General features: G+C 50.4%; 1 protein-coding gene across 1 annotated transcript; it reads left to right on the plus strand.

The window, feature by feature from the left end:
• Window positions 1–4,111: 4,111 nt before the first annotated feature.
• EVX1 (even-skipped homeobox 1) lies at window positions 4,112–7,618 on the plus strand. Its single transcript, XM_057365439.1, has 3 exons — window positions 4,112–4,547; window positions 6,064–6,314; window positions 7,033–7,618. Exons 1-3 carry the CDS (start codon window positions 4,112–4,114, stop codon window positions 7,561–7,563), a joined length of 1,218 nt encoding a protein of 405 aa, XP_057221422.1. The 3' UTR covers window positions 7,564–7,618.
• The last annotated feature ends 4,116 nt before the right edge of the window (window positions 7,619–11,734 follow it).

Raw genomic sequence — 11,734 nt, forward strand, 5'->3', positions numbered from 1 at the left:
CGAACAGACAGATGCTCTTCGCAGAGGTGCCGGGATCCGGCATTCAGAGGTACAGAAAGGCAGAAATGCGTCCTGGATCGGATTCTGTAAATATCATTACATGCTYTCCTAGGCACATTCCACTCACGGCTCTGTCCTCTCTCTCCTCAATGCCACCTACTTGTTATGTGCTGTCATTGTACCAGTTTGTCTTTACACAGAAGAATAATGCGCCTATTATTCTCTTTTCTCCAAAGCTTCCACCTCTAATCATGTCGTAAAAAATAGCCTTAATAAAACAGTGATAATTACGTCATTATTGTTAACACTACCCATTAAAAATTTAAAAATAGGTTTTCTGGTTTGGTCACCCATTTGCACTAGGTATCAGTTTTTGCAGCATTAAATAGTTCCGTGGGATGTCAAAACTTTCTTCCTTTTTTTTAAAAACGGCAGGATTTTAGGGTTTTTTAGAGAAACTGAAGGCTCATCGTGGGTTCCCRGTCGTAACTGGACAGTATCGGTCAAAAGTTATTGACACCCTGTTGACCGGCTAAGAAAAATAAATATCCCGCGGGGAAGGAGCGTGTGATGTGTCTTTCTTTCTGCAGGCTTAGCACTTTCAAAGAAAATGCCTGATTTATGAGCATATGACTCTAGCAATGTTTTAATGTCCCCCTATTGCTTCCTTGTTTTGGGAAAGGGGTGGGTGTGTTTCGTTTGTTTTTTCGCATACGGGGCTACGTTTCAGTCAGCTTTAAGGCGGGATTAGGTGTCCTGATCTCGCCCCGGCCCCATATCAGCAAGGAAAGCTGCAAACTCAGAGAAATAAATCAGTTTGAAAAGTTTTAAGCGTAGTTATGACATGYTGGCTGTGACCTAGGGAGCGAGAGAGACTAAATTTTAAATCTCGGTCTGGAACATGAGGGAAAAAAACCCCACCCAAAACCATAGAGATACATTTTCCAATCTGCCTGGAAATTAATCCCAAATGAGGGAGTATCCTTCCAAATCGGGCATGACAGATCTGAGAGAAACACTAGACAGAAGGCAGTGCGCCGGCCCCGCATTCCCAGAGAGGCAAAATTCCGCTGCTGCAGAAAGGGGGACGGGGCTCCCCGCTCCGCCACGCCGCGTCACCGGCTCGGTGACATGCGGGGGACTTGCGGCGGTATTCCTCCTGGAGGATGGAAAAAGAGACATGTTAAGAAGCCTTTACTACTCCAATCTAAATTGACCCCAAAACTTCCAGTGCTKTTCCCCCCCATTCTCAGATTCCGCTCGGGCCTTTAACTCTCGGTGTTTACCCTTGGCGAATTAAAGCACGCTGTGTGTGCGGGGGAGTGCGTCTGTCCGTGAGGGGGTGTACAGCAGCCTGTGCTGCTGCAGGCTGCGTCAAACCTCMTGTGGCAATGACCATCGTCTCGGGTTCAACAAAACCTCCGACCTCAGGTACAAGACGAGTGGTTTCTTGGCGGGAACGAATTAAGAATGGGGTGAGGAAGGAGGCAGTAGTGACTCGTAAAAGATGATAAAATTCCTGGGGATCGGCCAGCATAATCCACAGGAATCATCCCCAGGGCTCCAGCCTGTCAGAGAGAGGGTTTCCCGTTAACTTCCCCACATTCGTTTCCATCGCCCACTCTGTGAGCSCTCCCTTGCACTCAGAATTCAGGTCGTGATTACTGTCTTATTTAGAAGCAGACATGAATATTCCTCTTCTTACTACCACCAAACTCGTTGTGATGCGGAAATCCTCTCTTGTCCGCCGCAGTTACCAGCCAGCCTTTTCCCACAGGGCTGCTTGCCTAGCTAGGAAGGAGGCTGGAGGCGAGCTTCCTCGGGGATCTGGGGCTACAGTGGGCCCGGGGGAGGCCGAACCTTCACACASCCCCGCGGAGGTGCCAGGAACACGAGCACAGCTCCCCTGCCTTCTCCAAAATAGCGCAAAACCGACGCCAGTAGCCGTGAGAAGCAGCACCAGAGCAACACGGGGACAGCTCTGCCCCAACAACCACGCCTCGCCTTGCCTGGCCTGGCCCCACAGCTCCAGTACGCGCTGCTCTGCACAGCGGGATCAGCGCTGCCCTCCTGCTCTGCTGGGCACCGAATTCGGACTGCCTTATCCATCCATCCATCCATCCATCCATCCATCCATCCATCCATCCATCCATCCATCCATCCATCCATCCATCCATCCATCCATCCATCCATCCTTCCACACACCCGGACCTGGTCCTGCTTCCCCGAGTCCGTGCTCACACAATCCGCAGAGCTGAACCCGGCTGCGGCAGCGATGGGCACACAGGTCCTCACAGGGCACACATCGGTCTAGAGGCTGGCAAGGGAGAGAAGGTAAAGGGAGTTTAACAATGAGTTTTCAAGAATTTTGCAAGCTTTGGAGCAGTGCACACTTCACATGTGTGATGGAAAGCAGCGCGATTCAGAGCATGTTATGTGCATGATGTGTGTTTGCATGGAAAAATACATGCGTGTATACACAGGGAGAAAGGGAGAATGGTGGCCAGAGTCCTATAAAATTTGTGGTTTACCACCCTGAAAACAAAATGCTCATTGCTAGGAGTACTCCTTAATCCATGCATCTAGCAGACCTGGAATCTTGTTTGCTTGTTTGTTTGTTTGTCTCAGCATCCTGCTCGCAGGACTCGATGGAAAATCACAGCATGTTTCCTATTGCGYTGCCTGTTCCCCACCGAAGCAACGTCACCTCAGATATGCCAGTAAATTCCTTACCGGGTTGGGATTGTAATTGGTTGAATGTTTTCTGTATCCTGACTAGCCAATAACACTCTGAGAAAAAAATTTAGAACAGCCTAGTTACGACAGACTGAAAAACGACTTGACACTACACGTGTGAGGCAATATTAACTAAAAATGAGATCCTTACCGCAATCATTAAAAGTATTATAATACGCCAAAAAGATTACTTGTGCCACTGTATTTGTGGTACAAGGTCCCTTATTTACAGACAATTGCTGTCCAAATGGTTGCCCTTGTCATATCTGTTTKAACAACATCTGCTAGCTAGCACAAGCTCTGGCCTTGCTAACGTGCATTTTTCTGAGCCGGAATTATTCTCKACAGACCTTCTTCTTGCAGTTCCCCCCTCCCCGAAAGCAGATAATCATTTGTGCAAAACAATTAGTTAAAAAGAAGAAAGGAGACATAAAACCCTCATAAAAGCGCAAGAATCGTGGAAAATGGAAACAGCAGAGGAAGAAGAACAAACGATAAACGGCAAATAGACAGAATAACTACACTTACAAGTGAAATAGTTGTATCGTTTCATATGCAAAAAAAACAACAAATACATAACCGCATTAAGAAGTTTTAAACTAACATTTTAATCTCAGTAAACAGAAAGCAATGACAGTTACACCGAAAGGAACCGATATTGACCGAAAGCAAGAAATCAAAGCTATTTTTACATTCAAATGTCAGCAGCGCATTTCTTTATCCTCAAGTTTGCAAGGTATTCTTAAGAAGCCTTATATATGCAGTTAGGCGGAAGCTGATTGCCAGCAATAAATAATGCATCCAAGGAAGAGGCTTGAGTCCGTATCTTCTCACTCCCAGGATGCAGCTAAGGATCTTCGCCTCAATTCTACATCAAGGTTGTGGCTTAAAGCAGTCAAAGGGCTATTTAATTGTCAGGCAAGGCTTCCCCCTGCGGAACTCTCTCCGCATGTTACAACCTCTTTGCAGCTCAGCTCCATATGCATCTCTTTTTCACACTTCCCTCTCCATCTCGGACTCCTACACCTGGTGCATCACGCATTTAGCCCATTCGCTCCGGCTCTTCCTTTCATCTTCCCAATGGCAGACGTTTCTATTTATCCACTGGCAATCAATGTGTGGCGTCACCGGTGGTACTGTAATGACGACTGCACCATTGAGGATGACAGCTTAGAAAGAAGAGGGCAATGGTGATCCCTCCCAGAGCAGCACAGCGGAGTGTAGCGCTCGCATCACAAGGTCACCCTATCTCACCGCTGGCTCCTCTGCATTGGCAGGAGAAGGTTGCTGGGTTTGTACAAGGCTGGGGCGGGAGCGGGAGGGAGGGGGGGAAGAGATCTGGATTTTTTTCTCCCCTCCCTTAAGCAAAGCCACAATGGAAACCAGGAAGGACATGGTGATGTTTCTGGAGGGGACTACTCTTGGCGCTCTAGTTGGCAAGAGGGTGCCTAATTTGTCCGAAGCAGTGGGGAGCCCTGCTGCGGAGCCGCAGGAGAAGATGATCCATCGGAACTGCMTCAGCCCCAGACCTGGCCCCTTGTCATCCCGGGAGAGAGGAGGAGGAGGAGGAGGTGGCGGAGGAGAAGACGAAGARGAGGTGGAAGTGCTGCCAGGGACAGGGACGGTGCCGGAGAGCCGCTCGGCGGCAGCAGCACTGCTTTCCGCCGGACAGCAGACCCCCGCCTCGGAGCCCCCCTCCAGCAAAGGGCAGCAGAGCAGCTCGGACACCGAGTCGGATTTCTATGAGGAAATCGAGGTGAGCTGCACCCCGGACTGCGCCACGGGGAGCGCCGAGTACCAGCACAGCAAAGGTACCCAACTCCTTCCCATGCCTCCAGCCCCACGCCCGCTCCGGGGCTGGGTGGCAGCACTGGTGGGGAGGGGGGGGCTGCCGGAGGGGGTTTTCCCCTCGCCAGCTGAGCGAGGGGCAACGAAATCGGGTGTGTGTGTGTKTGCGTGTGTGTGATCTCTTYTCTGACTGATTCCTCACCTCCCTGCCACCGGGAGACTTGTTTGGGAGTCAGAGGACACGACACCGGGCAGCCCCCGCGTCCCTGGAGGGGAGCCAGGCTTCCCGTCGTGGATGCGTCAGGTCTGCAGCTTGTCCCGTAGGGTCTTTTTGGCCAAGACAACCACGCTCTCTCCTCTGCAATCTATTMTATTTTATTTTTATTCTTCCCCATCGCCTAGACAGTGCGTGCTCCAGGAAATCCCTTACGATCCTCCACACCGGCGGGTTTTTTTGTATGTGTGTGGGGGGAGGTAAGATCAAACGGGTATTCAGGCCAAGAGCTGTTTGCGGTTTTGCAGGGTGAAATGTGCCCGGGCGAGCGCGGAAGCGCCCATAAAGACCGTAAAATCGCTCACCTACTCATGCCAGCCCCAAGTGCGGTAGCGTGGGCCTTGTTTGCACGTTGGGTTGAAAAAAAAAAAAAAAAAAAAAAAAAAAAAAAAAAAAAAAAAAAAAAAAAAAAAAAAAGGGAGAGGTCCAAATTACCTTGTCACTTCTATGTCTCGGTGGCGCCAGCTCGGAAATGGTCCCAATGAATTAATTGCCTTTGGTCTCGGGCACAATGAGGGAGAGTTGCATTTGAAAGCAAATGCAGCGGACAGGCCCCTTCCCCCCTGCCCCCACTCCCTATTCCCACCTTCCCAGCCCGGCAAAGACGCCCCTACCCTGACAACAACCCACTTCTCCCCCCTCTTCGTTCCTCAATCACTTTAAGAAGCCAAGAAGCGTAGAGAGCGCTGTCTATCCCCTCTCGTCCCTTAGAGGCTCGTTGAAAATATCCCATCCTGGGCTTTGGAGGCTGAGCGGAGGTCCCTAAGGCCTCGCCTTCTCCCYAGAGAAAACAATCCCTGCCTGCTGGCTGCTCCACACCCGGGTCCTTGCTGGCCTGGAGGAAGGGACAGCGGAGCCGTGCTACTCGGACGGCGAGCACACCTGCCTTTCCCAGACTCCCAGGGTCGGGTAATGCTGCAGCGCCCGCCTCCCGTTTCCCAGTGCGGGAAGAGAGTGGGGGCTCAGCCAGCAGACACTGCCCGTGCAGGGGGTGTGCGCCTGGAGGAGGCGGGGGACAGGTAACCTCCCAGCCAGAGTGAGAAAGCACCCGTCAAMCCCTTAGCCGGTGTTTGATCCCCCTCATCCTCCCCGGTCCTTCTTGGATGTCAGTACCCCAGTACCCTCAGTACAGCGGGGCAGGCACAGAAACGCCGAATGGGGTGCAATGGGGGCAGAAGTGGGTTCACTGGGGAGGCGGGCGGCGAGCATCCCTTCGTGCCTGCCCGCCTCCGAGCGTGTGTCTTTGCTCCGGGCTCCCCACGCAGGGCCGTGCTCCGAGGCGTTGGCCGGCAGCCCCAGCGGCGCGGGGGATCACCCCAAGGGCAGCGGAGGCAGCGGCGGCTCCCAGGGCTCGCTGGCCTGCAGCGCCAGTGACCAGATGCGCCGCTACCGCACCGCCTTCACCCGCGAGCAGATCGCCCGGCTGGAGAAGGAGTTTTACCGGGAGAATTACGTGTCCAGGCCCCGGAGATGTGAGCTGGCGGCTGCTCTAAATCTGCCAGAAACCACCATCAAGGTACACGCAGCTCGGACATGTTTCCAATTAGCACGATATAAATCTATATGGCCAAACTTCCTTGCAAAACTCGGGAAAGCACTTCGCCAACATAACCCTCCCTCTCAGCTCCCCCCACCTCCCGCCCCTTTCCTGGCCCTGCCCGCACCCTGCAGCAATGCGGGAGAGGGGACACGGCTCCCGGAGCCATCCCGACCAGCGCCGCTAATCTGACCTCTCCCTAGCAGATTATTTTTAATCCTCCCTTCGGTTCAGTCCAAARCTCGCTCAGCTCTTGGGGGAGGGAAGTGGAAGCCAGTTAGCAGATCTTGTTTCCCTCTCGCTTTGCTTTGCCTTTTCAAAAACATTTGCACATGAAAATAAACCCGACAGCAACAATCCCAGGTAGTTCTGGATGCGAAAGGACAGCAGTGAGGCAGAGCAGCCCGGCTGGCGGGGTCCCAGGGGCGGGGGTGGGGGGCAGCAGGACAAGCTCGAGCAACCAGCAGGGAAAACAAGCACCCTAAAAGGGCTGCTCCTCTGGGTCTCCCTATAGATTTTTATAGGGGCTTAACTGATCCCTCCGTACGTGATGACAACTCCCTCCGGGAGRGAGAGCTGGCGCCGGTCTCCGCTCTCCGGCAGACCCACGTCCGCCGCTCTGCCCTGGGAYTGGGGCCGGGACCAGGCGGAGCAGGGCGGCGGCGGGTGACGGCTCTCGCCTCTGCTCTACCCGCAGGTTTGGTTCCAGAACCGCAGGATGAAGGACAAGCGGCAGCGCCTGGCCATGACCTGGCCTCACCCGGCCGACCCCGCGTTTTACACGTACATGATGAGCCACGCGGCAGCCACCGGGAACCTGCCCTATCCATTCCCATCCCATCTGCCCCTGCCCTACTACTCCCACATGGGCATCGGCGCCACATCGGCCTCTGCCGCCACCCCCTTCAGTASCCCCCTGAGGCCTCTGGATACCTTCAGGGTCCTCTCCCACCCGTACCCGAGACCAGAACTGCTGTGCGCCTTCAGACATCCCTCTCTCTACCCTGCCCCAACTCATGGACTCAGCAGCGCCGGGGGCAACCCCTGCTCCTGCCTGGCTTGCCACAGCGGCCAGTCCAACGGGCTGGCGCAGAGACCCTCYGGGTCAGACTTTACCTGTTCGGCCACAACAAGGACTGACTCCTTCCTCACTTTCACACCCTCTGTGCTGAGCAAAGCCACCTCAGTTTCCATGGACCAGAGAGAAGAAGTACCTTTAACGAGATAAACCTTTCTCAGGGTTATTAAACACTCGTCCCTTTCCCGGACTTCTCTTCGAGTTAATGTACCTGCAGCCCATGTTTATTTAATCGTGTTCTCTCCTCAGTCGTGGACACCCACAACAAAAAGAAAAAAAGATAAAAAAAAAAAGACAAAAAAAAGGACTAAAAATAGCTCAGTGTCAAAAGGATTTACATTCCAAGGAGGGGGAAGTAGAAAAAAGAAGAAGAAATTACTAGTGCTTTATCTCTGAGAAGGAATTTAGGCACGAAGGAGGAAGAAAATCAACTCGAATGAAATGTGCTTCAGCCACCTATAGAAATGTGCTGGGACTTTCTTTTCCGTGGATAGACTTCTTCCCAAGGGCTGGGGTTTCTGCGGATCACAACAAACCTACGAGAYGGAGAAGGAAAATCTGAAATACTTGAAAGAAACACTATCTTGATGAAGAAATGGCTTGTGCGCATGAAGAAAGCAAAAATGTAATCTCTCAGTGTCCCGAAAATAGAAACAACAGGCAAACAGGAAAAAAAAAAAAACCAAAAAAATCCCGAGAGGTTTCCTCTTTGCAACTTGACAGTATTATCCAGTTGTCTCTATAGAGAATAACAACGTTTTACCATAAAGAAACCTGTCACTCTGTACATTACTTTCGTGGTTTAATTGTATTCTTTACCCTCCCTTGTCTCGACCTTCGTTCTGAGCAGAAATTCAGCATTTCATTTCCTTTTCATTCTAACTTTTAATTTTAAGAGGCAGACTGGAATTGGCAGGGAAAAAAAAATACGAGCTCCTGCCCCTTTATGGGTCAAAGCTATTTGTCCTTTAAATAACAATGTCCTATTATCAGTCGCTGAAATGTGCACACACTGACGAAATTAGCAAGTGATGTATATGTAAAGAGGGTTTTTGAATATCGAATGTACAATGCTCTGTGAGCAAAGACGCYGTGCCAAACGTTAACAAGCCGCCAAGGGAAGAGATTAGGTGACAGAGAGCACAACTCCTTCAGACAATCACCAGTCTGTAAATTGGAGCAAAGGCGATTTCCCTTCCTTTGTACTTCAGCCTTCAGTTCTCTAGTTCTCTCATTGTCTTTTCCTTGCGGTGTCTTTTTTTTTTTTTTTTTTTTTTTTTTATTTTATTTTAAATTAATTATTTAATGTGTTGGGTTTTGTGCTTCCTTCTCCATCTTTGATGTTTGCGTTTCTACGCGTCCTTTACAGCGCTCACTCTTCCTTCTTGAGGAGTATTTCTTTCACAAACTCACCCATCCGTCTCCTATTCGGAAGGTATTTCGGAAGAAGGCAGAATCATTGTTTTTGCTTGGATTTCCGTRACCTCAAAATTAAAAAACACGGGCACGCAGCTGGGTAGTGGTTTCTTCCAAAACCGAAATTACTGATTTTATTCTGTTTAAAAATAATAATAAACCCAAAGAATACACTGTCATAGTTTGTTACCATGTCAGAATAAAACTTAATAGCAGCAAAAATAACAATATCAAAACTGATAATAACGACACATTTTAACAATCTCTCACCCATATTTTTATCGTGCTTGTTAAAAAAAAAAAAAAAAGGTAAAAGTGTTGCTTAAGACGAATTTCACCGTGCAGTTTCTAATAGTTACAGTTCAACAAGCAGGAAAATAAATGCTGGACAAAACAAAGACGTGTTGACACCTCTGCTATCTACTTTGTGCTAAATTGCTGAGAAGCCTCTGGTTTATTGTCACACCGGAGACTTTCTGTCCTTATGAGAGGGATTGAATAGCAGCGTTTCGCTATAGCGGATGGAGAGCAGGGAAGAGACARGGGCTTGCCAGGATATATTTTTTCCAATAAAAAATATTGTTACAGCTTTTAAAAACCCGATCCAAAGTCACCGTCTTTAAATTATTAAGGGCAGATTGTTACACCCTTTAAAAATGATTTTTCCTCATGGACATGGAAAGCAATGGCCTTTTTTTGGACACTCACAAATAGATTCTCTCTCCTCGTCCCCCCACCCCCCGGAAATAACAATTGTAAACAGCGTCCAAGGGCAGAGCCAAACAACATCCGAGCTTTGCGAGTCTTTCCCCCTCCTTCACTTTGTCTTTTATCTGACAGAACAACCAGTCTGATAAAATAGGAGCTGAAGAGCCCGTGCTTGATATAATCCCCTCAGCGACCCCGGGAGAAGGGAGCACTGAAGAGGTCGGGGGAGGGGTGGCGCGGCAGATGAGCACTATCCACCAAAACCGGGGGGTCCTAGATAACCTCGTTCCCCAGCCAGGCACAGGCACCTGCTGGGCCGAGAACGCAGGCTAAGATCCGGCCGAGGCTGCTTCTGATCGCGGCACCAGTTTGCTTTTGCACAATGACCAGTTCAGAAAAAGCCATTGGCTGGCGCTCAGTTATATGTATATAAAATTTCAAAAATGTGTATTTTATGTATTTAGGTGTGTGTGGGATAAAAAGAACATTTAAGCCTCTGATCACCGCTTTCCACCCGTGACTGGCACATCCCCCCTTAACGAASGGGAAGAGGGGAAGCAGGGGCAAGGAGAGCCCACAGCCGGTCCCCACAGCCCCGCGGCTCCAGTGCCGCCCTCCCGATMGCCCACTTTTGGAGGATGGTGCGGCAAAGGGTGGCTGTGAATTTCTCCGCGGTTCGGTCACAGGGCAGAGATTGCCTGCGACAGGTAAATAGGCTGCGGGTCGCGGTAATGCCAAGAGTATTTTCAGTTAATAGGGGAGGGAAAATGAGGTGTCTGGAGCGATATTGGAAAGTACAAGATCGATGATCCGTCCTCGTGTCCAATCAGCAGCCTTTAATTGACTGTATTTTCTAGGTAATTGAGCCGCTGTGCTCCTAAATTGAAGTGGAAGATATAACAATACATCTCAGTGGGAGGAATTACTCATTACTTCATAATGAAATTTTCCATTTGCTGCGTGGGGCCGTTGCCGTTAACGCCTTCGCCGCCGGTGGCGGTGTCCGCGGCCCCACGCGGGGCGTCGGCTCCGGTCACGCGTGAGGCATCGACGGCGGCGAGGGCAGACACGGGGCACCCAACCAGCAGCAGGTTCTGCCTTCAGCCTTGAGCCACTGCCACCAGGCAGGCAAGTTTCCATGGCCTCGCCCGGGTCGGGGATGAGACCCTTCGAGGAATTAGGGTGAGGCCCCGGGGGAGCCGGCGGTGGGCACCTGCCCCCTTGTCACCAGCAGGAGCGGAGTTGTCTTCGGGGTACCCCATGTGCTACATCGGGTTCGCTCCCTAGCCAGCCAAATTCAGCTCCTAAAGGCCGTCCCTCCCACCCTCCCTTGTTAGCGTTTGATTGATTGCCTTATTAAAGCGTGTTCTTGTAAGTGTGACCGAGCTGATTGCACTGCATATGTTTGGGATAATGCTCATTTTAAACAACTGAATAATATTACTGCTAATAAAAAAAGGACCAGAAGAAGAAGAAGATGAGCTCTAGAGAACGGGTTAAGCCTAAACGATCCCGGGGAGCAGCGCTGTAACTCGCGCATTAAATTKCTCCTTTACTATCAAATCACTCAGCCCATCTTTGTTGTGTTTTATCTGTCACCTCCTGTACCATTAAGTGAAATAGCAACGCGACTGACGCTTACTTTCCGTCTCAGGCTATATGTTTTTATTAAGGTTGTATGATTAAACTGGATCGGATCTGCTTTCCCAGCACTATGCTTTACTTCAGCGCCTAAATCATTGGCAAATCGTCTCTCCATATTTCACGTTTTCTGCTGGCTTGTTCGGTCATTTGSCGGCACCTGCAGAAAAGCATGMGKCTCCTTTAGCTTTTTGCCTTGTCARTCTGAAAGCTCCTTTTGTTTTCTATTATTCTTCTGCTCGCCTGCTATTTTATTTTACTACCGAGTTTTGCCCCTAAAAACACCCCCCACCATATGTCACCCCAAGGCCCGCTGTCCTGCCTCTTGCAGTAGTGTCACTCTGGGGTAAAGCCGGCGTCAGGATGAGTTGAAGTCTCGTTAACACAAACGGCTGCATTTAGGCGCATCAGGTTCCTGGGTGGATGTAAAGGGGGAGAGAAATCAGCACCACCCGCTTTTTGCTTCACTCTTCTCCCCCGGAGCCCCTTACAGATTGCCCGCTTCATTCAGATCTTCTTGCTTCTCCGTTTGTAAGGCGAGAGCGTCCCGTCCTGA

The sequence above is a fragment of the Malurus melanocephalus genome, unplaced genomic scaffold, assembly GCF_030028575.1.
Source record: "Malurus melanocephalus ecotype Western Australia unplaced genomic scaffold, MMel_1.1 scaffold_53, whole genome shotgun sequence".
NCBI classification, from domain to species: Eukaryota; Metazoa; Chordata; class Aves; order Passeriformes; family Maluridae; genus Malurus; species Malurus melanocephalus.